Source organism: Podarcis filfolensis, assembly GCF_964270895.1.
Source record: "Podarcis filfolensis genome assembly, chromosome: 9".
In the NCBI taxonomy this organism is placed as follows: Eukaryota; Metazoa; Chordata; class Lepidosauria; order Squamata; family Lacertidae; genus Podarcis; species Podarcis filfolensis.
In genome coordinates this window covers 3,848,838-3,876,532 of record NC_139610.1, presented here as the reverse complement: position 1 = coordinate 3,876,532, position 27,695 = coordinate 3,848,838, and the positions used below count along the sequence as shown (strand labels likewise).

General features: G+C 42.1%; 1 protein-coding gene across 1 annotated transcript in view; it reads left to right on the top strand.

Moving 5' to 3' along the window:
* The window catches only part of BOD1L1 (biorientation of chromosomes in cell division 1 like 1), a 38,893-nt gene extending 12,170 nt beyond the window's left edge, over positions 1-26,723 (top strand). The window contains exons 9-25 of the mRNA XM_083629867.1: positions 884-959; positions 1,304-6,887; positions 8,287-8,354; positions 9,623-9,692; positions 14,245-14,318; positions 14,660-14,744; positions 14,921-15,000; positions 15,802-15,886; positions 17,633-17,700; positions 18,458-18,533; positions 18,612-18,646; positions 20,263-20,311; positions 21,235-21,263; positions 22,645-22,729; positions 23,152-23,341; positions 25,181-25,321; positions 25,417-26,723. Coding sequence (XP_083485993.1) covers positions 884-959; positions 1,304-6,887; positions 8,287-8,354; positions 9,623-9,692; positions 14,245-14,318; positions 14,660-14,744; positions 14,921-15,000; positions 15,802-15,886; positions 17,633-17,700; positions 18,458-18,533; positions 18,612-18,646; positions 20,263-20,311; positions 21,235-21,263; positions 22,645-22,729; positions 23,152-23,341; positions 25,181-25,321; positions 25,417-25,525 — 6,904 coding nt within the window. The 3' untranslated portion in view covers positions 25,526-26,723. The remainder of the gene's footprint in view (positions 1-883; positions 960-1,303; positions 6,888-8,286; positions 8,355-9,622; positions 9,693-14,244; positions 14,319-14,659; positions 14,745-14,920; positions 15,001-15,801; positions 15,887-17,632; positions 17,701-18,457; positions 18,534-18,611; positions 18,647-20,262; positions 20,312-21,234; positions 21,264-22,644; positions 22,730-23,151; positions 23,342-25,180; positions 25,322-25,416) is intronic.
* Positions 26,724-27,695: the final 972 nt, after the last annotated feature.

The window sequence follows — 27,695 nt, the reverse complement described above, 5'->3', positions numbered from 1 at the left end:
GAAATTCTAAAGTATATCCTGGTGGAGACTATTAGAGTATCTGCTGCGTCTGCAGCTTTGGGGAGTCAGCTCCACTTGAAGAAATTTGTAGAGCTGCTACAGGGACTTGTGTCCATACTTGCACCAGGCATTACAGCCTCCCCCAACCTGGTGTCCTCTAGATGTTTTAGGCCAGTGGTTCCCAACCTTTTTTTTTTGGCCATGCCCCACCACCTAAACATCTCTAAAATCCTGATGCCCTCCCCCCCGGTGACATATACCGTATTTTTCACTCTATAGGACGCACCAGATGATAAGATGCACCTAGTTTGGGGGGGAGGAAACTAGAAGAAAAAAATTCTGAACCCCAGAAGCCAGAACAGCAAGAGGGATCTGGCTTCTGGGATAGCCTCTTGCTGTTCTGGCTTCGGGGACAGCCTGTGAAGCCTCCGCAGGGCAGCGGGGTGCCTTCACCCTGCTGTCCTGTGGAGGCTTTGCGCAGCTAACCCCAAGCTAGAACAGGGAGACGGAGCGCTGCACAGCGCTCCGTCTCCCTGTTCTGGCTTTGGGCTTAGCCACGCAGCCTGCATTCGCTCCATAAGATGCACACACATTTTCCCTTACTTTTTAGAAGGGAAAAGGTGTGTCTTATAGAGCGAAAAATACGGTAATTCTTATTAGTCAAAAAGTGAACTCCTGTTCACATGGAGGAAGCCTAAAAGGCCATTAACGTGGTCTACACAAGCTTCCAAATTGCTTCCCTTAAAAATCAAATTGCCCCCCTGTGGGGCACCCCACATTGGGAACCACGGTTTGAGGCCCATAAATCATGACCATTGGCTGCACTGATAGGTGATGATGGGAGTTGTAGCCCAAGACATCTCTTTTTTTATTATTATTTCAGGCATGAAGAAGAAGGCAAGAAGAAAAAATGTGAGCAGCTTGAGAAGGATCCTGGAGAACCTCAGAAGATTACTGAAGTAAGTCCATAATTTAAACTTTGGTTCTTGTTCTGTAAGACTAAGCTTTATCTGTACCTTTAAAATTCAAAGATATAACTAGTATTGTCTGCACTTCAGTACTGTTTTATAGGTTTTAAGCCATTAGTATAATGAAGAAAATCTTAACTACTAAGATTTAAGTTAGATTACTATTAACCTTTTAAAAATGATTTAATACACAAAATTACATGCTGCACAATGCAGTTAATTCTTCCAATTAAATTCAAGGATTTCAGTTCAGACAATGAGCATGGGCTTTGACATAATTCAGGTGAATATAGCCTTTTGCACAAAGAAATCATACTTACATTTTTATATTGTAGGGTGTTGAAAAGCCCTCCCCAAAAGAAGTGAAGGCCAGTCAAGGCAAAAATGAAGCAAGTAAACTTGTGAGAAGACTTTCAGAGACGGTGCATTCAGTTGATGAAAACAGAAATGATTCCAAGGTAGAAAAAGAACACAAAAGAAGACCATCTACTTCTCTCCAGGTGGAAGGAATGCAGCAAGATACTGAGCCCCGAGATCCCAAATCTCAGATTGATAGAGCAGAGACCAGCTCAGAAGAACCTCAAAAGCAGAAAAGCATACTTAAAAATGAAAAGCATGTTAAAAAGGATGATTCAGAAATCCAAAGTTTTAGAAGTGCACCCAGGAAAGAGGCTAGATCATCAAAAGATAAAAATGAAAAAGAGAAAAGTATTTCTGAAGATAAATTATTAATTAAGCATAAATGTAAAGGAGATGTGTTTCATAAAACAGGTGATGAGGCTGAAAATTTGCCATCTGAGAAAGGGCTGAAAAGTGAGGAGAATCTTCAGAAGCATAGCCAGCTAACAAAATCTTTTTCAGATGACAAAGCTGAACGGAAGAATAAGCACAGAAGTGAAAGGAAAACATCAGCAAACAGCAAAGATCTGAAAAGTGTTTCTGAACATGCTTTAAAAAATGAAGAAAGTTCACGTAAAGAAAACAGAAAAGACAGACAGGGTTCTATAGATAAATCCAGAGCAGACCACAAGTCTAAAAGATTGTCAAGTGATTTAAGGCCACAGAAAGAGTCTCAGGGTACATCAAAGCAACATAGTTTTGTAACATCAAGGAAAGGGGAAGGTTATTCAGAAGACAAACATGATGCAGAATCGACAAACTCTGATAACACTTTAAAGCAAGGTGATAGTATACACAAAGACAGGCGGAAATCAAAGAATGCTTTGGAAGAGAAGTTACTGTTAAAGTCCAGGTCCAAGAGCCACAGCAAGCAAGGCAAAATACCTGAACCTGAACTACAAGAAAGTTCCTCCAAGCAGGAATCAGGACAGAAATGCACGCCTAATTCAGAAGAGAGTGATCCAGATAAGCAGTGTAAATCCAAAACTGAAATTAAAGGTTTTGAAGAAAATTCTGTAGAATTGGACCCTGACAGTGGAGCACATTCAGTTAGTAGTTCTCAAAAAGACTTCAGTCATCGAGTTAAATCACAGTCAGTAGAAAAATCATCTGCAAAAGAGAGAAATAAAAGTGATAAAGATTTGAGTAGTTCAAGACTGGAAAGGAAAATGTCAGCTGAAGGTCACAAGAGCAGAAGTTTGAAGCATAATAGTAAGGACATGAAAAAGAGAGAAGATGACAACAAACCAGATGACAAAGCTGTTAAACAAGTAGAGACTCATGCAAAGTTGCAAGAAAATCTGCTCACAGATAAAAGAACAACTAAAAAATCAGCTAGTGAAAGCAGAAAGGGAAGTTTTTCATTCCAAGAAATAGATAAAGGAGAAGAAAAATCATCAGCAGAAATGTCAGTCTGGACTAGTGGGCACATGTTACATTCTGAAGAATGCCAAGAGCCAATGGACATACAGTCAGAACAAAGGGACAGTAATGCACGGCATCAAATAACTAAAGAAGAAATCAGTAATAATTCACAACAAGAAACTAAATTTAAAAACAATGCCAAAGACCAAATGCATCATAATTCATTGCATGAGTTGAATAAAACTTTGCCTACAAAGGAAATCTCAAAATCTTCCCCTTCCGGTTTCAGTAACCCCAAACAAAAGTTTGAAAAGACTCCTACGAAGGAAATGGATGTGCCAAGTGATGCCTTTAATAGTGAAGAAAGCAGTTCTCCAACCAAGCAGCTGTCAAATGAAGGTGTTGTCCATCAAAAATCTATGGATATGACTGTTGCAGAAGTCAAAAACCCTTTGAGTGATGTATCTATGGAGGAATCTCTTAATTTGGATAGGCCAGCTAATAAAGATACCATTTCAGACAATGAAGCACATACTGCTAAAACAGAACAGCGTGGTAGCATTGTATTCGATGGTAACATAAAAGAGAGTGATATCACTGACATGGAAATTTCTAACGCAGGTGACAAAGGGCACCTAAGTTGTAAAGAAGTGACTGAAGAGAAAACGAGTGGTTTTATATGCATTCAAGAAGGTACTGTGCAAAAGATTACTGGAATTGCTTTAACTGGCAGTATAAAGAGTGATCAGATGACCAGCCCAACTATAGTATATACAGAGGTATGTGGAAACAAAGGCAAAACAAATCAAAACCATACTGTCAGTGCTGTAATAGAATTGTCTTCAGGGTCAGTGCCCAAGAACACTCCAGAAGAAATTGGTGAAATGTCCGTGATGGCTAGTAAACGAGGAGGTGATTTAAGAAGAGTCACTGAAGATAAAAATGAAAACAATGTAGTAGGAAGCAGTGTAGGAAGCAGCAGTTGTGTTAGCATCAGCAATAGCATGGAGACTGATGTGACTGTTATCGGGACCAGCACAGAGAGAACTACTGGGAGTGCTGTAACAGCTACTAGCACTGGAGGAAGCCAAAGTGAAGAAGGTACATCAGTCCATTTGCAAAGAGAAGGCGATGCCACTATTACTTGCTCAGAAGAAAAAAGTGAGACTGCTTTGAGCTGTACAAGTATAGAAGCAGACGAAGGTTTCACTGTGGGATGTTGGACCCCAAATAAGGAAGGTGCTCATTCCATATCAGAATGTCCTGTCACAGCGACTGAAGAAAGTGGTGTTGGCACTGAAGGACTTAGCGTGTGTGAAAGTTCTTCAACCAAGGAGGAAGAAAGTGGAGAATGCATTGTGAATTATGCAGAAGAACATTCTAAACAATTAATCAATGAAACTAGGGTAGAACTTGAACAGACTGTGAATAGTGTTGAAGCAGAAGAGAAAGATGATGCTGTAACCAGTGCAGGTTCTGAAGAAAGGTGTGTGGCTTCCGTCTGTAGCGGTACAAGCAACTTTGACAGTGCTACTACCTGCCTCAGTGAAGTAGAAAGTGATGGTGCTGTTACCAGTGCGGGTACTGAAGCGAAGGATAGACCTGTGACAAGTGAAAATCCAGATGAATTTCGGAATACTGCAGCTGGAAGTGAGCATGCTAAAGCTGCTGAGGGTGCTGTGACTTGTACGGCTGCCGAAAGAGGAAGTCCTGGCTCTGCCATCTGTTCAGTGACTGGTACTGACTCTCAAGATGAGCGTGCTGTGACTGGCGTGTGTGCTCAGGCGGCGAACAATGTGGCAACTGGGCCACACGCTGACAAGAGTGAAGACATTGTGAATGGTGAGAGTGCCGTCACCAGCACAGGCATAACAGCAGAAGATGGCCCTGAAGCTGCAGCTGCGTGCACTGGTTTGGAGGACAGCAATGAAGGTTTTGCAGCAGCTTCAGATACACAAGAAAAATACGAGTTTGCCACAGACAGTACAGCAGCTAGAGTGGAAACGAACATCATTGATGTCAGTCAAGGTTCCTATGATGATGAAGGTTGTGTGACTAGCACTGGTGCAAAAGAAGATGATGAAGAAGGTGAAAATTTTGTTACTAGTACAGGGAGAGGGAACGAAGAAGCGGAACAGACTTTGACCTGTACAGGAACAGAAGAAAGTGAAAGGGTTCTGATTTGTGTTGGAGCCAAAGAAAGTGGAAGTTCCTCCATCTGCCTTGCTGCAGGCCAGCTTAGAACTGACTTGGGTGAGCTGACCTCAGATGTCGATAAAGGTGCTGTTGACAGCATGACAGGCTTAGAGAAAGACTTGAAAATTGATGATATCCACAACAGTACAAAGGGAGTAGTTGAAAGTAGCACCACTAGTGTTGGTGTGGCCAGTGAAAATCTTATGGCATTTGGTGCAAAGAAAGAGTCTCAATTTACTGAGAATTATGAATGTGACGTGATTAGTGCAACCTCAAAGCAAGGTGTGGATCAAGAGTCTGCTGTGGAAGAGAAGAATGAGGATGCCACATCTTTCATAGATATCAGGAAATCTGAAGGCCCCTTTAGGATAGGCTCAAAGAAAGTAGCTATTCTCTCAGCATCTGCTAATGAAGATGAGAGAAGTGAAGGTGAGACCATCTCTACAAGTGTGGTCAAAGTGTGCCCTACCTCTGCTCAGTCTTCTGCTAAGCACACTGATCAAACACCACTTGTTGCAAAAGCAGTTGAAAACCTTGAGAAAACTCCAAGCCTCATCAGTACAGAAGATTTCAACACCCCTACGCCTAGCACAGCTGTTGAGTATATGAATCAGGATGGAACTGCTAGTAAACAGAATAACGTTTCTACAAGTATCTTGGAAGAATTTGAAGCCCCTATGCCAAGTGCAACAATAGAAGATGGCAAAAGTGCATTTTTTACTATACAAGCTGCAGAAAAGACCACTACTGTGGAAATGGACGCTATTCCCATGCCCAGTATGTTAGCTGGAAGTGCTGATGAAGTTCATAGCAAAGAGGAAAGGGATGAATGCACTGTGATTTCCACAAGCATAGTTGAAGAATTAGAGACTTCCATTTCCCAGGAAAGAACTGAAGATGCAGATGAACATTTCCCCTTAAGATTGGAACAAACTGCAGACACAGCTATGATCTCAACAAGCTCAGTAGAACCGTTTGAGACTTCTGTGTCTCCTGTTGAGACACAAGAGATTGATCAGGTCTGTAGAACCCAAGGAAGGTTTGAGACTTCCACTATCTCTACTACGGAAGGATGTGACAAAACCATCCATGGTGCATTTGTGCCAGTAGAAGCTAAAGAAAGAACTACGGGTGCTGGAGTTTCCACAGATGGAGCAGAACATGTTCAGGAAGCCACAAGCCAAGAGATTGAATTTGTGGTTCAAAACACTGAAGAAAACAACCAGAGTGCTGTAATTTTGGTTCAGAAGAGAGGAGAGTATGATGCTCTTGGACTTAGTGTTGCCACTGCTAAGCCTGACAAAGAGTTGGTTGCCTTGAGTGCAGACATGCCAGAGGATAGTATAGCAGCTGGAATAGTGGAAGAATGTGACAGTGTCTCTACTGTTGCTGTCTCAGAGAAAACTCCACTTGAATTTTCAAGCAAAGAAGTTGAAGATGAACATGTGCTTCAAAAAGAAAGCCAAAGATTCCATCAGGGGGAACCTGAGGGTGCTGTGGAAGAATTAACCACAGGTGACACCACAAGCACAGAAATGCCTGAAAATACAGTGCAATCTGATAGCATAGGAGAAAGCCTTGGCACAGAAATTTTGAACCCTTCTGTCAGTGATGGAACATCCACCGAAGACCGCGTGAATGAATGCAGAACCCAAGAGAGTGGGCAACATACCGAAGTTCCATCTGGTATGCCACTGGAACAGAAAAGTGGGGATGTAAATTTAGCAATAGACAATATTAGTCACAAGCCAGTATTAGAAACTGACCTTGGTGAAACAATGGATCTCCCCAACAGGAAACGCTCAACTTCATTACTTGTCGAATTGGGGGGAAATTCCAAGGACAGAGCACTTGGAGAAGGAACAGTTCAGGGTAGTCACTTGGCTGACATAAATGCTAAAGCGGATGGCCAGAATGAAGAGGAAGCGTTTTCTCAAGGGAGTGCAGCATATCAGTCTGGTAAGTTCCTTATGTACTGCAGTATTTTGAGACTTCGGAATTTAATGATTGGGGTGTGTAGGAAGTTAGACTTAGGAGCCAGTTAGCATAAATAAGCAAACTGCCTGCAGTTGATCAAGTATACAAAGAAATAATATAGTAAACAAAGTTGAGATGTTCCTATTTAATATAGTTAAGAACAGGATTAGGGTCAACTTTAGACTTTTAAGGATAGCAGCTAGATTATTGGCTAGCACGAAACCTTCATATTTTTTTGTTGTTCAGCAAAATTTATATACCACTCTAAGCAGTTTTATTTACAACATTTCTATGAAACCCCTGAAATCAAATTTCCAGGAAAGGTGGCAATGATGAATAAAATTCAGTAAATCATGGTGCTAAAACCACAGCAGAGAGAATATGCACCTGAGGTTAAAATTCTTGGGGAACGAAAGGTCTGTCTGCCTGCTGCCCGAAATATATTGGTTTAGGTATCCAGCAGGTAAGTTTTATGTGGTATTACCCATTGAAATGAATGAACATAACTAAGTCAGGTATAATAACTTCAATGGGTAATTTAAACTGAGTAAAATGTACTTGAATACCACCCACACTCTTTAGCTGCCACATCTGACTTCAGATAGTGGGGCACTTTGAAGCAGTAACTTGCAGTATAAAGTATGAAGTAGTGCAAAGAATCAAAGCCTTTATAAAACTGAAAATTGTCTTACAATCCTACACCTTTGAAATCACGGTGTGTAAATGTTATATTCTTTCGTCACTAGGGTTGTGCTGGAGTTGGCAATATGTGGAAGAGTTAGGAATTTCTAGAACTGTTCTGTTTTGTGGAACAGACAATAAAGTTCACGTTTAACTTTCTAACTGGGATATCCTCTGAAGCCAAGCCATGGAAGGCTTAGTTATTTTAAGCCCACCAGTTCCTAATGAAACACAGAGAAAGGAACAGTTACCTGCACCAGAAGCTTCTATCTTTAATAATCTTGTAGCATAGCCTTGAATGGAGAGATGGATTAGCTTGCTTTTGCCTAGATATAAAATGCAACAGAGAATAAGGAATCTTGCAAGTAAGTTTAATTGTAAAATCTTTACTGAAGAGAGCCAAAGGACACTGTATGCCCATTTCATCCCCCAAGAGGAATGTAGTTTGAGCGCGCCTGCTTCTGTCAAAGAGCAGAAAGCATAGAGACACTGTCGATTCATATGCTAGGTCCTTGTAAGAACATGCTGAATACTGAGCTTGCTGTTAAAATAATATATTAATAGAGTGGTGCTTGGGGTTCTAGACAAAGGACTCTATGAAGGAATGCAGTTAATAGATGACATCAAATATTGCAAGACAGCAGTAACATTGCAAGGAGTATAATCAAATGAATATAAACATTTAAATTGCTTTTGTTAGACAGCAAAGAAATTCATCCAATTGTGACTGAAGAGCTGGAACAAAGGACCAGGAAGACAGCTATTGAGGTATTATGGTGTTTTAAAATATTTTATTCCTTATACCTTTGATTTAGTTTCTGGACTTAATTAGGGAGAAAAGTTAATTTATTTGAATTCTTTCCCCTATCCCAATAAATTTATAGTGAAACTTTTACATCCTGCAGTACAATATAAAACAAACTAACTGAAAATAAATAAGGAAAGGGAAAGCAAAGTAAATGCAAAGCCATCTTTCAGAGGTAGATCACACAGAGTCGTTTGTGTCACACAGAAAGGGCTGGACCCTCCCAGCTCTCACCCAGGAGCTTCCCTTTCTTCTTCCACCCTGGGAGATCTTCCCTTTCCAGCCTTTCATGCAGGGTCATTCACCAGCCAGCCATCTCCATCATGTGCATACAGTCTCCTCAGTGATCCAGAGTAGAAACCACTCAAAAAAAGAAACAAGAAGAAAAAGAAGCAGGAATTTAAAAAAATGTTTTTCTCTCTAAATTCACTCCAAATTGTACACAGAATCCTTTCTCAGCTCTGTCTCTGCCAGCTCAGAATATTCCATAATCTCTCCATCCATGGTTCCATTCCACTTCTCCAACAACATAATTCCACTGCAAGACTATTTTACTTCTCCAGGCACCTGTGTAAAGGTCCTCTCCATTCCATCATCTACTGGCTCCAGCTTTATCATTCCACTCTCTTCTTCTGGCAGGCCTTGTTCTGACAATCAATATTTTTCTCCAAAGCTTCTGTGTCTTTAACCTCATCTTTCTCTTGACCATTTTCATTCACCACCTTATCCATCTCAGTTCGGATCTATTTTAGTTGCTCATCCAGTAATTGCTGTATGATGCCAACAGTCAATGGGGTGTCCAACAGTGTTTTTGCCATATTGAGTGTTCTTGGTCTTATTGACAACTCACTCTCCACTTTAAGGTTTATAGTCTCTGCCTTAAAAGCTTGAGTCTCCTGTCTTCTTATCTCCAGACCTTATTCTTTTCCCACAGTTTCACTTTGCAGCCAGCACTTTCATCAAAGGGATGGAAGGTTGAAAATAGCTTTCTAACTTTTAGAACACCCCTTAGCTGTTTATGTTGATACTGCATGTCAAATTTCAGACTCTCAAAGGAACTTTTCTGGATTTTATTACCAGAATATTCAGGTTTTCCATACAGACATTTCCATGCCTGTGAAATAATGATTATCCACTTTTAGTGTAAGTACTGGATAATTTAACAAACTGAGCATGCCCTAACTACTAATTTTTGGAGTCCTGAAAGATTTTCCTTCCCTTCACTTCATAGGACCCACAATGTAGAAGCATGGAAGAAGGAAACGTCTCTGAAGAGATTCAACCAGAATTGATTTCCAAAGGTAAATTCCTGTTTCTAACGGCAATGATAAACTGTTGCAGGTTATAATCTTTGGGATGAATCAATAGAATTAAATATTACATTTCATAAAACATCTGATCCACATCAGGAGGTTAGTCATGCAGCCCCAGTTTTTCCTGGGGAGTGAGACTTGCATTTAGTGCAGCTTAATTTAAGTGGGTGCAGATCGATCAGATTTTTTTTTTAGGGTTCTGTAAATTCTTTATTGTACATCAGTGAAGCAAAACGAAAAGAAAAATTCCCTTTTGCACAGCAACTGCTTAGGGCCCAGCCTGAGCACCATGCCGTGTACACAATCCACTAACTGCAATATCAGGACCACAAAAAACCAAGTGACTGGAATTCAAGACCAGTTCTGCTGCACCTGTTGAAACCAAGCTGCCATTTGACAGAGGAAAGGGGTCAGCCATACAGAAAAGGCTGCCACTACAATCACTAATAGTTTGCCCTCTGCATTAGCATCAGAACTTTGTGAGCTCTCTAGCCTGTCTCAAGCCTAGCTCTTTTCTCAACGAGAGATCCCCACATTTTGTTGAATGGCTGTGGCTGCTGACCCATATTTGGATGCCTCTTTCCCCAAGTGATTCTGCTATATGCAGCGTGGGGACCCCTGCTGCTATTTCTCCCTCATACAATGAAGCAGAGGCAGCGGTGAACAATCGTTGAATGTTGCTGGTAGGTGACGTATTGTGCCTCAGAGGCTCCACAGCATGGCCATGGCCCTATAGATGCCCACATCGTGGTAATAGAAGTAGCAGAGGCCAGCAAAGGTGAGTGCTGAGAGCAGGTAGAGGCCAGTGTTGGCCAGTTTAATAGATGTCTCTCCATGGACATAGTCAGTTACTGTTTGCCCAAGGCCCCAGTGACCATGGAGTGTGAGAGTGGCAGCCAATGAGTAGTCCATGGTTGGTCCAGGATTCAGGTAAGCTGCAGGCAGGAGCCCAAGCAGGAGGCCACTGACTGCTCACTCACCAGTCCAGTGCAGAGAGGCAGCCTTGGAACCAGCGACTCCCCGCCGTGGGGTCTGCCCAGCCCCACCCGCAACAGCCCCGCCGCCATCTTGCACCGTTTGCTGCCCAGATCTATCAAAGGTTATACAAGGTCAGGCGGTTGACAGGTGGGTGTCAGAAGCAGCCCCCAGAAGGCTGAACAAAAGTGGTTCCCCACCCTTTCCATAGTGTTAAGTGTACTAAACTGAACTAAAAGTAAATGTCTGAAAAACTATTCCGCTGCACTAGCTGTTTCAGCATTGGAGAGAGAGATCTTAAATCCTCATTTCAGTTGAGGCCCCCCATCCTTTCAGCTTAAGTAAATTTAGTGTAACTCAAATTTAACCCTTGTGAGGGTTGTATACAGCGAAGTACCGTATTTTTCGCCCTATAGGACGCACCGGCCCATAGGACGCACCTAGTTTTTTGGGGGGGGGAATCAAGGAAAAAAATTTTATTTCCCCCCCAGGTTTGCGCAGCCATCCACAAGCTAGAAGAGGGAGATGGAGCGCTCCGTCTCCCTCTTCTGCCTTCAGGGACAGCCTCCCTAGCCTCCGTGGGGCAGCGGCTTGCCCCGCTGCCCCCCGAGTTTGTGGGGCTGGCGGGGGGGAGAAGCAAGCTTCCTTCTCCCCCCCGCCAGCCTCCAGACCAGGTCCCGGAATAGCGGGGTGGCGGCACTGCGCCTCCCTGCTGTCCCCCGAGCTTGTGGGGCTGGCGGGGGGGGGGGGAGAATCAAGCTTCCTTCTCCCCCCCTGCCAGCCTCCAGATCAGGTCGGGGAATAGCGGGGTGGTGGCACTGCGCCTCCCTGCTGTCCCCCGAGCTTTTGGGCTGCAGGCTGCTGCCCGCAAGCCTTGCGAGCCTGCGGGACCTCCCGCCGGGCTTGCAAGACTTGCGGATAGCTTCCTGAAGCCTGGAGAGCGAGAGGGGTCGGTGCGCACCGACCCCTCTCGCTCTCCAGGCTTCAGCGAAAGCCTGCATTCGCCCCATAGGACACACACACATTTCCCCTTCATTTTTGGAGGGGAAAAAGTGCGTCCTATAGGGCGAAAAATACGGTAGTTCCATCAGTACAAGGACTTCCGGCTGTGCAATGGAATGTCCCCTCCCTCTCCCTGTGTGCCCCCTAAATCTGTTCTGGGTGTTTCCCCCCACCCTCACGTGCAAATTTGGGAAGGGTGCAGAGAGGCCAGGGGTACAGGGTGTTGTTGTGCATACGGAACTACTGCCTTGGTAAAGTATTTCACAATTTCTAAGATATTTACAAGGGAGTCCTTTTGCTTTGATATGTAATTCTTGTTATATAAGGCAAATGTTAAATTTGCAAAACTTTTATTAGAGACATTTTTAGAGCACTCCCTCTGCTTTGTTTGAGATTATTCTACCTAGGTAAAAGGAAGTTGTTTATAAAATAATCATGTCTTCTGTCAGGGCTGAGTGTGCACAGCAGACAGTGAATTTCATAGTTTGAAACTGCAAGGAATGTAAACACCCCATTGCTGTTTGAGAAACTAAGATCCAACTCTGTCTTTGACAGTATATTTAACAACTGAAATGTTCTCTTGTAGTTTAATGTAGTATCAATGAAAGGAACCGTGTACGTGTTTTCAGTGGTTTAGAGAAAGAGCATTGTTTTTGGAAGGGCTTCTTGGATTAATACCAGTAGCTAGCTATAGTCTACGTTTACAATAGGAAGTTCCAGTAAATCAGAATTTTAAACATTTTAAAGTTGGAATAAGCAACTGGGAGGCGCAGGCTTCCTGCCTATTGCTCAGCATAATCCTTCAACCCCAAGAGGCCTCTCACTCTGCAGTGCCTGGGAGCCAGCAGCCGACCTGCATAAGAAAGAGAGGGCTCTTTGAAAGCCTTTGCTGCTGCTCATGATGGACAGGAGGGGTTGAGGAGCCCTTTTACTGTCTCCTGACTGCTGGAAAGCGAGTCAAGCCAGGGAACAGGCTAGAGGCTTATGCACACCTGACACTTGAATCCCTTTCCTGACAAGTGACATCGGAAGAGGAAACCTGGTTGGTCTCCTCCACATTACTGTATTGCAATGTGAAAGAATTAGAATTGGTACTACGGGATGCTGCCCGTGAAGTGGCCAATGAGAATTTGGATATTGGGTGGGGGTGCAAACTGTTACAAAGCAGGAGAAAAAGCAGATTCCTGAGCACAGAGTGTAGCTGCTGTAGTCCCAGAAAAGTTTGCTCTGAAATAAGGCTAACCTATAAATAATAGCATAATGGGGGTTTGATTTTTTTTAAGTGGGAGCATTTCAGTACTGCTGCTGAAATCCACATGAGCAAATTTATAGCTAATGGGGATAAAATGCATATGCATTGGGATGCAGTAGGCCAGGCATGGCCAAATTTGGCCCTCCAGCTGTTTTGGGACTACAGCTCCCATCACCCCTAGCTAACAGGACCAGTCATCAGGGATGATGAGAATTGTAGTCCCAAAACATCTGGAGGGCCAAGTTTGGCCATGCCTGCAGTAGGCACAGCACCTCTGGATTGAAGCCCATGGATTGGGGTGGGGAGGTGAGTAGTAAGATCTGCCTGAGGACTGCTTCCCGTGCCCTCGCGTAGAAATATTATTGTTCTGTACAAGCTTCTAGCTCGGGTCAGCAACCTTTTTCAGCTGTGGGCTGGTCCACTGTCCCTCAGATCATGTAGTGGGCCGGACTATATTTTGAAGAAAAAATATGAATGAATTCCTATGTCCCACAAAGAACCCAGAGATGCATTTTAAATAAAAGCACACATTCTACTCATGTAAAAACACGCTGATTCCCGGACCGTCCGCAGGCTGGATTTAGAAGGCGAATGGGCTGCATCCAGCCCCCGGGCCTTAGGTTGCCTCCCCCTGTTCTAGCTGAAACTTGTTTGCATAGTTCTGAGAGCACTTCATAGTAGTTCTTAAAATCCATCTTGGGCTTGTGGTTAACATACTGTTAAGGAAATGTAAGTATAAATCAGGAATCTCATATCTGCCAGAAGTCTCTAGGAAGCTGTCTGCATCTACAATATAGAGATAATTGGTTGACCTTACAGATTCATGAAATGATTGAGTGTCACGGGGCTGCCAGGGAACGCCTTTGAGGAGCGGGAACAGTCAGAGGGAGATAGAGAGGAAGTGAAGGATGGGGAAGAGGGAGAGAGCCCAGAGGCAGGAAGGCTCTCCGATGCTGAAGTAGAGCCCCAGCACCTCACAGGAAGTTTGAGGAACAGATGGAGAGCCTGTGCCTGTGCCGTCTGCACAGGAAAGGAGAGGGGTAAAACACGGATCAGAGACATCCCCGCCTTTTCTGTTGGAGGAGAAGCCGGAGAAGACCACTCCCCGAATCTGAACCGGACAATTCGGACGCATGATTGTAATGTGCTGCTTGTACATATGTAAAATAAAGAACTGTAAATATCTCTCTGAGTGAGCAGAGGGTGCTTATTGCGAATAGCATACACATTGAGACACTGCTCTGTAAAGCACTTTGAATGCTCAGTGCTATTAATAGTCCTTTTTTCTGCCTTTCTGCTTTTGTTTTTTAGCACTTGAAACAACAGACACTTCAGTCGTAACAGAAGCAGTAGAAGTCCAAGTTTCTAGAGAGAAATCATTAGAGGTTTGCATTTCTTTCTTGTTTTACTTTTATTTACTGAAGATTTTTTCTTTCTTTTTTTTTTAAAAAATACAGTTTTTTAGGAGCATGTCTATCAAAGGCATGATTTCTATGTTGGGATAGCTAAATGAAACCGCCTTGTTCCAGGGCAGTATCGCTCTTAATAGCAGACAATGGAGGCAAGCAACCAGGGACAGCTGTAACTTTGATGCTCTGCTTGGCATCTTCCCTGACGCATCTCGGCTGGCTGCTGTTCAGAACAGAATGCTGGACTAGTTCCACTTTCAGTCTTGATCCAACATGGAAATATTTACTTTCTCATCTATTTCCTCTCCTCCTCTTAGTTGCAGGTAGAAATACCTGATCAGAAGGAAGAGAGCTTCATGCCAGAAACAGACAGACATCCTGGTATCAAAGAGGGTGAATCAGGTAGTTACAAATAAACTCTCCTACCTTGTTGTCTCTGGCAAACATTTGACTAGTTTGCATGAGATGGTTCGCAGGCCAATCTGATTTAGAAAAAAAATACGTACAAGGTTTCAGCACTCAGCACTGAAGACTAAGTCTTCAGAATTTTTTTTAAAAGGGTTAAATTTATTTTGCAGGTCATGGTCCAGTGTGTCAGATTTTGGGAGAAGAAGCTGAAGAAAGCCAGTATTTTGAAGCCAGAGCAGAATCTAATACGGTATACTTTAAATCTGTTTACAGATATATTACTTCTTAACATACTGCTTGAAATGCTTGCTCAAAGCCACATTCCCCATAACGGGTGCAACAGCATCCATTAATTCTCATTACTGTCAATGCAATCAGTCGTGGAACCTAGGATCGAAAATGTAACAAAACAACAACATAAGCACTTCTCAGAGAATCTCTCGTCCCTTATAGACAGCTGCCTTGTTGCAGCTTTCCTCAAAGTAAACTGCAAATGTGCTTCCTAGAAGACAGTTTTACCTTCAGCCTTTTCCGTGACGTCTCTTTTCAAACCAGCTTTAGGGTCGTAGTTTGGATTGACATATTTACTGACAGATGAGCATTTTCTTTAAATTCTTTCGTGATTTATAGTAGTTTCAGAGATAATTAAAGACGGTGCAGCTGGTATTTTCTCTAGAGATTAATTTCCATGGTGCTTGGGCAAGCTATAGTTTCTCCCACTCCAGTCGCTCACCCATCTGATAGGCTTTCTCGATTCCACATCAGCGAACAATCCATCCAGAGCATGTAGGAGGAATTAATCCCATGTTGCATGTGTTACGCAGAGATAAGAATGACAGATAAACTTTGCTGTCAAGTCACCACTTAATTACACCTTTTGGAAGCTTTTTGGAAGGAGATGTGGCTCCTCCTCAGAAGCGGCTTATCAGTTATTTCTGTCAGAATAATTTACGTAACTATTGTGGTGGCAACCTTTAAATGTAGTAGTTCACAATGTCGTTCTGTTAGTACTACAGCACACAGTATTTTAACATGTTTTATAATTTCATAGGAAACAACTTCCAGGGACTCAGAAGATACCCTTGAAGGTGATGCCAAGTCTCTGCAACCTTCATCAGAAACTGTAGAAGGAAAAGGTAACATCAGAGTTACAGAATTTTCCTGAAAGGGTTAGAAGACACCTTTCATTTTTTGGGAGGGACCAATGAAAGCCTTTGTTGGTGTTGGGTTGGCAACCCCAGTTCTTTTCTCTTTTTTGGCCAATTAATTTTTATAAGTTTTCCAAATTTTTAACAAACTACAGTGGTACCTCGCAAGACGAATGCCTCGTAAGACGAAAAACTCGCAAGACGAAAGAGTTTTTCGTTTTTAGAGTTGCTTCGCAAGACGAATTTCCCTATGGGCTTGCTTCGCAAGACGAAAACGTCTTGCGAATTTGTTTCCTTTTTCTTAAAACCGGGCACATTGCTTGAAGAGGTGCAGTTCCGTGCTTCGCAAGACGAAAAATTCGCAAGACGAAGAAACTCGCAGAACGAATTAATTTCGTCTTGCGAGGCACCACTGTAATTCAAATTTGACACAAATGTAAAAATTGACCTCTATCCCCCCCTTTCAAGGCATCTTTTCCCTCTCTCCTTTGCTACTCACAGTAAAATGCTTTTTCTTAATTTCTAATACTTTTCCATCCATTCCTATTTCCATTGACTGTGCATGTTCAATTCCTGCTTAAACTTTTCTCTGACTATTTTCCTAATTAATCAAATAGAGTTAATCTTCCTTTATCAATCCATATAAATCATTAATCATAATTTTAAATCATATTTTTTCCAGTATAACTTAGTCATCCTGTCTTTACACATTTGCAACATTCTGATTAACAGTACTCAAGTTTTACAGACCTCACAAACATCTCCTGGTCCACCTTGTTTTCCAGTTCCCTTTTCAGAAAACAGACAACCCCAGCTCCAAAGAACCTCCTTCCTGCTGAATGGAGAATAGTCCACCCATGTCTGGACTACAGTCTAGTGAATAAGTAGAACTGCTGCTCCTGTGTACAGTCAAACCTCGGTTTTCGGATGTCTCAGCTGCCGAACATTTTGGAAGCTGAACGCCAAAAACCCGGAAGTGAATGCTTCCGTTTTCTAATGCCCCTCAAAAGCCAAACAGCTTCCAAGGCATGTTTCTCAATTTTCCCCATTGAACTTGCTGGCGTCCCTTTGAGCCTCGGTTTTCAAATGTTTTGGAAGTCGAGTGGACTTCCAGAACGGATTACATTGAAAAACTGAGGTTCCACTGTATTAAGCAAATATCCTGTTCCCTTGCATACCTACCCCATAGAACAGGGGTAGGCAACCTAAGGCCCGGGGGCCGGATGCAGCCCATTTGCCTTCTCAATCCGGCCCCCGGACGGTTCGGGAATCAGCTTGTTTTTACATGAGTAGAATGTGTCATTTTATTTAAAATGCCTCTCTGGGTTATTTGTGGGGCATAGGAATTCGTTCATTTCCCCCCAAAAATATATATATATATATATATATATATATATATATATATATATATATATATAAAATCCAGCCCACCACATGGTCTGACGGATGGTGGACTGACCCACGGCTGAAAAAGGTTGCTGATCCCTGCCATAGAAGCACAGGTGTATACAGTGATACATGATGCAGCAAACTGTAGGATAGGTTATAGCAGCTGCATATTCTTTGATGTTTATCTAGATTGTCAAAGAAGTCGAAATGATGGGGTGTGCTGCAAGTGAAAACCAGGCAATGTACAATTCGGAGGAAGTCACTGGTTTAAGCAATTGCTCAAAAATGATGGTGGGGATTTAATTTGTGTTTTTTTAAAAAATTAAAAAACGTTTTTTCCTGCAGATGAGATTGTTGGCAAAGTGGATATTTGTGAAAAGTCAGATGATAAATCCAGTGTAAATCCTGTTGAGGCAAGTAACATGGCCTATTCTGATAGTTATTTGAAAGTATACTTTCCTGATGGATGGATGGTGAAGGGAAGGGAAGGGAAGATCTCCCAGGATGGGAGGCTGGGAGAAGAAAGGGAGGAGAGAATTTGCTGAATTCTGAGAGAAGTACCCAGTAAGCCGAGTCGCTTCAACCAGAACGGATCCTGTATTCTGTATATATTCTGAAGTGCATGTTGGAATGGTTGTGAGCCCTTTTATCTGGAAAGTGCCTCACTAGTTGGTCCAAGCAGGCTACTGGGGGCTGTAATAAACCGCAAACCACCCAGAATAGCTCCACTGGTTGACCTTGACACAAATACTAAGTAATTATTACCATTGTGAATAACGTTGGTGCACACCGGAGCTTATAAATGGTTTAACTTTCCTTGGCTATTAAGAATCCATCCCAGCCAAAGGTTTTGATTTCAGTGGGAGAGGAGACTTTAGCGGATTTGTAACTCTCCACTGAAATAGCAAAACTTAAAAGAAAATGTTTGACTTAGTCTATGGTGTGAGAGAGAGGTTGGGAAAGACACGCTATCATAATGCAACTATTATGTGAAGAATCACTATTTCTGGGCATGTTGTGTTAGTTTTGTGAGCACTAGTCAGTGAAATCTTACACAGCAATAAACTGGTTAATCCTTTAATGTAACACAAGACTCTTTGTTCATAATCCAGTTGCCTTTGTGGACACTTTGAGTTGACTTAAACAACATTTGTTTGTCCTTTTGTTTAGGAAAAAAAGCAAGTACCAGTTAAGCGGAAAAGAGGAAGACCCCGTAAATATCCTATTGAAATAATGGCACTGCTTGGTAAGTACAGTGCTGCGTCACCATGGAAAATGTACTTCAGCATTTCATTAAACTCAGGAGGTTTCTTTTTCCTTTCAGGTCAAGTTTCAGAAGCTGACTCAAGAACTGGAAATGTAAGCATTTGGATGGATATTCTGTTTGGATGCTCACATATTGTGGGATTGCTGGCTCTCTGTGGAACACTGTTTTATACTTTTTTCAATGGCAATAACACAACATTGGCCAGGATCCCATGGACTATTAAGCTGGTTCCCTGAGCTCAAGGCATTACCCTTGTTTTCTCCCACAATATAGCGGATTATTTTTTAAATGGAGGGGACCTTCAAAAATAGTTGTGATATTCAGATAACTCAAGATTTCCAGTGGGTTGGTGCAGATTTTCTTTTTTTGTCACCTGCCTTGGAGGTCTGTTGTCAGGCCAGGAAGGCAGCATATAAATAACTAGATGAAATACCTTGCCTGAATCTTAAGTAGTTCTATGGATCAAAGCCCTTTCCTTTGTAAAACACATGTGTGTGTGTGTGTGTGTGTGTGTGTGTGTGTGTGCGTGTGTATTAATCTGTGCACTCATATGTCATATTCATTTCAATGTACTAGTCATCAAATTAGGTATCAGGTGACAACCTGGACAATTTTGTATTTTCTTCATGCTATTATTTTTATATCCCTCACTTTCTCCCAAAGGCACCCAACACATCAGTAACAATATCATTAAAAACAGTTGAAAAGCAATCAGGTTCTCTCACTCCATTATTTCAGGGTTGCCAGTATCTTTCATCCACCAAATGGCTGGGAAAACAGGAATGTTTTTAAATTCCTCCTGAAAGCCAGTAATGAGGAAGAAGGAGAAACCTCACTCGGCAGGGCAGTCCACAAATGGGCACTGACATGGTCAGCCCCCAGTGGAGGCACCGACGCCGTGTTTGCCTGTTTGCCATAAGGCATGAAATCTCTGTGGGAGGAAGGCATAACTGCTACTGCATAAAAGAACTTTTAAACTGGGGGTATGAATTGGCCCAGAACATGTCATATACTGGATCACTGCAGCACTTAGTGATTGGCAGCTGAACGTGTGAGCTTCATTGAAAGCAGTGGTTTTAAAATGTTTGCCAGCTTACAGAAAAGTCAACTGTAGATTTCATGGCAAAGCCAGGTTTGTTGTTGTGTGATCTGAGAAATGGTCTTGAGTTGTAAAATGTACTGCATATTAGATTTTTGCGGGTCTTTGGACCATAACAAAGAATGTGCTTGTGCATATTAGATTATTTTATTTTTATTTGCATTAACTGAAGAAACAGCATAGCCCTCTTCAGGACTTATCACCTTAAGAGAGAACGCATGTAGAGATTAAATTCAAATACGCACCATTCACCCTGCCCCCACCCAGAGGCACCTGAGTTTTTTGGCACTTTCACACAGTAGAGAGCCTTGCATATCTGCGGAGGCCACTCATGGGACTAGGAATCTTGATCTTCCAGGGTTCCCACTCTTGCAAGGAGCCTCCATAGATCTGCAAAGCTCTGTGCTGCAGAAATGCACTGTCAATGTCTGAAGGAGTCGGGAGACATGTGGCTTCATTTGGGGTGGGGTGGGAGAAACATCTGTCCTCACAACCCTATTCAGTGGGTGTTTTCTCTTTGGGTGATAAGACCTAAACAGGGCCTGAACGTGTTTCAATTTTTCTAATCCTGCACTATAGAAATATACTGCTATTTTTGTTTTTAATTAGATGCAGCAGTCTTCAGGTTCTAGCAGTAGACAGATGATTACTCCAAAAGGTAATTATTCAAAAAAAAATTCTCTTTGGAAAGGAAGAAAGAGTGGAAAGGATGAGGTGCATCTGTAACTCAGCCATTTTTCTTGAAAGAGTTACTACTCGAAAAATTCAGATATAGCCTTATACAGTGGTACCTCTGGTTACGAACTTAATTCATTCCAAAGGTCCGTTCTTAAGCTGAAACCGTTCTTATCCTGAGGCACGCTTTCGCTAATGGGGCCTTCCGCTGCGTGCGTACGTCCAGCACGCAATTTCCGTTCGTATCCTGAGGCAAAGTTGGCAACCAGGAGCAGCTACTTCCGGGTTAGCAGACTGCATAACCTGCAGCATTTGTAACCAGAGGTACCACTCTATAAACTCTTGTGGATCTACAAAACAATGGTGCATGCAAAGACCTTCCCCTGTCTATTTCAAAGGTGAGTAAAACACTTTGTCCAGCTTCCAAGTGGACTGATTTCAGTGGCATTGACATGGATGCCAGAGCTTTCCCACTTCTGTGAGTAGGGCAGTTTAGGGTGCTTGGGTCAAATGGCAAAGTAACCCTGGTGACTCACTGCTTCATACACTGTTCCAGTAAGATTTTGAAGCAAAGCAACTGCATGATTTACTCAGGCTGCTGGCATGGGAAGTAACCAATTGCATCCACCTTTTTACCAGACTGTAGCATTTACAACTAACATCAAGCATTTCAAAATCCTGAGCTGCCTTCTGTTTGCCATTGGTTGACATCTCTGTGAGAAATAACTTAATTTTTGCTTTATTATGCTGTGGCGAATTTTAGAAAGAAATCCTCTTTTTTTTAAGTTCCTTGGTCATTTAAGTTTAATTTAAACTTCATACGAAAAGTGATGGTTATAACAGTTTGTGTGTTCAGAGTTGCAGTTTATGTAGAGTTCTTAACACATTTTTTTCTTCCTTTTTTAGTTAAAGGTTCATTGAATGAGAGACACAAAGTAAGTTCAAGATCTTTTAGTGCAAATTGTTTTCCACTTTGATCCTAAAAATGTTTGATTTTTGTGGAGTTGCATAATTTAGCTTAGGGTCATTTCTCTAATGAAAACTGTTTCATTGGAATTGAGTTACTGAATGAAACCAAGGTCCATCGTTTCCAGGTTTCTGTCTTCCAGCATAATGAAACAATATGCCTCTGAGTGCTTATGAGTAGGACATAAAAGGAAGGCATCCTCCATCCTCAGTCCTTAGAATTTTTCAATCCTTGATACATTGCGTCTGAATGTAAAGGCTCAAATTAAGTTGCTGGCAATATCAGTGCTCACACTGACACCTGAAAAAATATAGATGAGGCAAATGGAGTCTTGGTTCCTTGGAGATCAGGAGACAACATTTCTTTTACCTTGCTCCTAGAAAATCTTGCTCGTTCCTAGATTTTGCAATACAGTGGCACCTTGGTTCTCAAACTTAATCCATTCTGGAAGTCCGTTCCAAAACCAAGACAAGCTTTCCAATATAAAGTAATGCAAAATGGATTAATCTGTTCCAGACTTTTAAAACAACCCCTAAAACAGCAATTTAACATGAATTTTACCATCTTAACGAGACCATGGATCCATAAAATGAAAGCAATAATCAGTGTACTGTACTATAAAATAAATAAGACAGTATTGTAGATGATAAAAATTTAAATTACAATTTTTTCTTACCTGCACTGATGATAGTCATTGTTTGGGGGGGGGGGCTTTTATTCATTTCCGCAATCACACAATCGGATCAGTAGCTGAACTGGGTTCCACACAGTCACAAAAACAAATTAACCAAAAAAGCCTCAAAAACCAAAACTCAAAACAAATAGCAAAAACAAAAGCGCCAAATTTAATCCAGTCTGGAAGTGCGTTTGACTTGTGAAATGTTTGAAAACCAAGGCGCAGCTTCTGATTGGTGCAGGCGCCCCAGAAACAATAGCCGACAGCCGCATTAGATGTTTGGCTTCCGAAAAAAGTTTGCAAACCAGAATGCTTACTTCCGGGTTTTTGGCGTTTGGGAACCAAGGCGTTTGAGTACCAAGGTACCACTATATGCCTGATACACCTGATCATGGGTAGCAGTTATTCAGCAGTTTGTCATCTATGAGCTTTTCTAATTCTTAAAAAACACAAATTAAAAATCCGCATCTTGTTGCATGTTTCCCCTAAGTGACGTATGTATTTTGTGAACAAGTACATAAATAGAGTGTGCTGCAATATGTTCCTCTCCTCTCTGTACTGTTAATAAATTTATAAGCCCTCTTATGAGTTCCCCTTGTCTTTTTTTTCTCAGCCAGAAGCCCTGTATGCTTTCAATTTCTTTACTGTTTCCCCCTTTACTTCCAACTATTAGGAAGCTAAAGAAGGGGAGGCAGAGGTGGCTGTGCGTCGAAGGGGAAGGAAGCCCAAACGACCTCTAATTCCATCAGAGGAAACAGGTAAAGCATGGAGGTTCTGCTTCTCTTAACTTTTTCTATTGTTTAAGGTGCATGTTAGCTTATACAAATATCAGTTTTATTATCCTTTATTCGTCGAGGGGAAAATCATTGGGTTATGGCTAAAGTAAATATTATGGGGAAATGTGCAAATTGCTGTAATCTTATGTCAGGAATGGTACATCCCAGCTGTTTGCCTACAACCTCTTTGGGTTTTCTATGAATTCTGGCTGTGAACTAAAGAAGTAAACTATTGTAAATGTTTTTGGAGAGATTTTAAACAAGTATGCATTAAAATGCTACGGAAATGGAAAATTACTTACTCCACTCACGGGGTCCATTTAGAATTCACCTTCTAAAGTAAGTATCCATATCCCTTCTGGAGGCTTGGGTGGAAATTTGAGTGTGTTTATAAAATTTTGTAGGGAAGGACACACTTGAGCCAGACAAAAAACGTCTGAAACTAACACTTGCTGTTGAAGAGGAGACAAAAGACAAAGATGAAAACAAGGAGAGTGGCGATAACGGAGGGGAGGACAGTGACGACAGTGATGATGCTGACGAAATGCATTCAGGGGCCACAACACGGTCAGCCTCAAGATTGGAAGCACAAAGGTAACGTTGGCTCTGCAGAGACTTTTGCTCAGCTGTTGCTTATGGAAAAAATGATGAGACTTTCTATATATTCCATATTCATACTTTTATTTTATTGCTAAATTATTCTAGCCAGCCTGCTTCTTCAGGAAGCAAATTTGTCTTACAACCTTCCCTCCCTTGGTGATCTCTTAGCGTCTTGGGTGCATATATTTTTACAGTTAAGTGGTGTATAATTTTTTTGAAATAAATAAATGTATTCTAGACCCATGAAGGCTTCACGTCTAGCAATCCAAACTTTATTGCAGAAACTGACTCCCTGGGTAGGAGTCAGAGAGGTTTTGCCACATTATTAGTTTTTGACTAATAATGTGTCTCTTTCCCCACCTCTCTGTCTCACTCACATGTGTGGATGCACACACTGGAGGATACATTAGCTAAGGGACCCAAGGGCCATCTAGTCCAAGCCCTGCAATCCGGGAATCTCTACCAAAGCATCCAATCTCTGCTTAAAAACCTCCAGTGAATGAGAGCCCACACCTCCCGAGAGGGTTCGTTCCACTTTCGAACAGTGTTTACCGTCAGAAAGTTCTTCCTGATGTTTAGTTAGAATCTCCTTTTCTTATAACTTGAAGCCATTGTTTGGGGGCCTACCCTCCAGAGCAGGAGAAAACAAGCTTTGTTCCATCTCTTATGTGACAGCCCGTGATTAGAGGAGACTGAGAGGAGATACGATCACCATCTTCAAATATATCAAGGCTAAACATACTCAGCTCCATCAAGCGTTCCTCATAAGGCTTGGTTTCCAGACCCCTGTTCATCTTGGTTGCCCTCCTCTGCACACATTCCAGCTTATCCATCTCCTTCTTAAATTGTGGTGCCCAGTATCAGCAGTTCCACATTAAAATCATTCCTACTCCACAGTAGGAATGGACCATGTTGTATAATAGGAAATTTATATAACAAAACACTGATGGCAGTTCTGTTAGGTCAAAAGAAAAGGCCTGGAGATCACATCCTTTGCACCTGAAGGTCTCGGGCTCAGTCCCCAGCAGCTTCAGTTAAAAGGATATCTAGCAACAAGGCTTACAAAGTCACAATCATCATTTTATTTGTATGCCATCTTTCCATAGTTAAAACCATGCTCAAGGCAGCTTAGAACATGAAAATATTTACAGTTACAAAAGGAGTCATAAACAAAAAACATCAAAAAGTACACAATAAAATCAAGCCATATTCACATAAATCATCAGGTCTAAAAATAAAGATACTAAAATTAATATCAATAACAGCAACAGAAGCCCCCTGAACAATACCCCAGCCCAACAGTCTGTTCAGCAGCCTCAGCTTTTGCAGCTGGAGTCAGTCCGGGCCCTGCCTTCCCAGGCCAGGTGGGAAAAGGGCCAGCAAGGCAGGAATCCGGTCTTCCAGGACTTATAGCCAAGATGGTCAGCTCAGCTCAGACCTGAGAGAGTCAGTGCCTGTACTGAGTTACCGTGCCCTATAGGACGCACTTTTTCCTATCCAAAAATGAAGGGGAAATGTGTGTGCGTCCTATGGGGCGAATGCAGGCTTTCACTGAAGCCTGGAGAGCGAGAGGGGTCGGTGCGCACCGACCCCTCTCGCTCTCCAGGCTTCGCGCAGCTCTCCGCAAGCCGTGGGAGCCCGGCGCTGGGCTCCCACGGCTTGCGGAGAGCTGCCTGTTCTGGGGGCTGGGGTCGGGGGAAGCTCGGGCTTCCCACGCCCCAGCCCCACGCCTGGGGGGGGGAATAATTTTTCCCCCTTTATTTTTGTGCTACTTTATTATATTTGCTAGGTAAGCCGTCCTGTTTACATATGCTTATCTGCTCATTTTTTCAGAAAGCAGCCCAGCAAGCCCACAACACGAGCCACATCTAAAAATCAAAGCCCTGGTGCAGTTCCTCCTCCAAACCATCGAAAGTTAGCAGGGAGAAAGCAGTCACCTGCCGTTGCAAAATCCAGTAAATCTCCTGGGGCACAGTAAGTATGGAAATGAAAGCCACTTCTAGCTTGTGAATATCTCTACGCCGTCTTCTCCAGAGTAATTTCACCGTGCTTTTTGGTTTGTTTTTCAGTTCAAGGTTACAGCCCACCAAGCGCAAAAGAGAAGCCAGTCCCATGGTGTCGCCTAAGAAAAGTCACCAGAGGGGTGATGAACCTGAGGCGAAGAAGTCCAAGCGATAGTTTTGCCCCACGCCAGACAAATGGGGAAGGGAAAACAAACAAACTCTCCTCTGCTTCTTTGTAAAACAAAGAGGCTTTGCATGCGCTTGTTTCCAAGGTATAACATGTTACCTATGTAACATATTTAAACAGCTTTATACACTATTTGTTTATGCAGAAGTCTATAAGCATTGCAAAAGTTTACTTTGAACCTCAAGTAAGGATGGTCGAGAGTGACTCGCTGATGCTTCCAATCTGCTCATCACCAGTGGCCTCTTAATGACACCCTTTGTACATAAGCCACATATTTTAAAGAAGAATGTATTTTACTGCGTATGAACTTAATCAAACAGCAAGGACTGTTCTGCGGGCTGTTCTGATGTTATCTTACGTTGGTCATTTTAACTGGATTCTTAAATGTTGTGCAGCCATCATTAGCATTGTCTAGGGCGCGAAGGGACTCCTTTTCAGTGAACTCAACAAATCTCTGATTAACTGGCAAAGTACTTCCCTGCATGTATTCAAGTCAAGTAGAATTAGTATAAGGAGGAGACTTTACTTTCTTTCCTCACACTCGTGGCTTTCTGTATGGTAAAAGTTTAAAAACTGCATTTACAGTGCTTAGTAAATGCACCCTATTCACTTGGAAATATATTATCATCTGTAAATTTTATCCCAGCGTCAAAGTAGTTAGAGTTCATTCAGATAGAACTAGACCCCTTCAGCTGAAACAGTGGAAACTGTCTCATTTTGAAGCTTCTAAATGTTTTTCTCTCAGTATTTCTCTTTTTCAATTGAAACACTGAAATTAAAGTATCACCTTCAGGATTTAAAGATCTTCACCATTTATCTCACACTTTATATACTAGTATTAAAAGAGAATGTAGCCTGGCCCTGCTGCCAGAATCATTAGTATACTTACATTTTACTCTCACGAGAACAAATCTTCAAGTTCAGTTTCATGTAAAGTTTTGGGTTTTTTTTTAATTATTATCAGAATTTGTCTCTTGCAAGGATGTGGTAAGTTGCCAAATAACCTGAGATTATTTTAAAATGTTCATATTCATGTTTTATAACCAAATTCAGCATTCTATGTTTTTTAATTTGTTTTCTTTTCGTTTTGGGGACTTTTATTGTTGTAATGTGATTTTTTCTGTCAAATATTCTACTTCGTTTCTTACTGAATTTTTATATATAAATTATAAAACGTTTCCCAAAACTAGAGTCCTGTATTTTTTTTTAAGTCGCTAGATTAGTAATTTAATTAGTAATTAATTTAATCTACTTAATTAGTAGATTAAGTAATTTCGTTGTCCCTGAGAGGGGGCAATGACAATAAAGATATTATTATTATTATTAACTTTTTCAATGGGTAAGAAAATTTTGTTACCCGTATTTTTCGCTCTATAATACGCACCTGACCATAACACACACATCGTTTTCAGAGGAGGAAAACAAGGGGGGGGAATTCTGAATGAAACAGTGGATGTATCATTTTTGTGCCTTGTGCTGTGGCCACAGACATGTGATCTGATGGTGAATTTGGGGTGACCCAATGCAAAAATCCTGAGAATCCCTGTGAATCTGTGCTTTGTAACCACGTTTTTGCACCATTGCGGCCCCAGGCAACAGTGGGTGCGTGATTTTTTTAGTGCAGGCTGTAGCCATGGACATGCTATGTGATCTGATGGTGAATTTGGGGTGACCCAATGCAAAGATCCTGAGGATCCATGTGGATCCATTCTTTGTAACCATGTTTTTGCACCATTGCAGCCCAAGGCAACAGTGGGTGCGTGATTTTTTGGGTGCAGGCTGTAGCCATGGACATGCTATGTGATCTGATGGTGAATTTGGGGTGACCCAATGCAAACAGCCTGAGGATCCATGTGGATCCATGCTTTGTAACCACGTTTTTGCACCATTGCAGCCCCAGGCAACAGTGGGTGCGTGATTTTTTTAGTGCAGGCTGTAGCCATGGACATGCTATGTGATCTGATGATGAATTTGGGGTGACCCAATGCAAAGAGCCTGAGGATCCATGTGGATCCATGCTTTGTAACCACGTTTTAAGTGGGGAGGGAAGGAAAAACACAGAAGGGACAAGGAGCACGAGAGGCGTGTGCAGAGAAGCAGCTGGCTAAGAATGCAGGAGAGGGATTAAACGGGAGGGAGGAAAGGAAGGCAAAAGTTT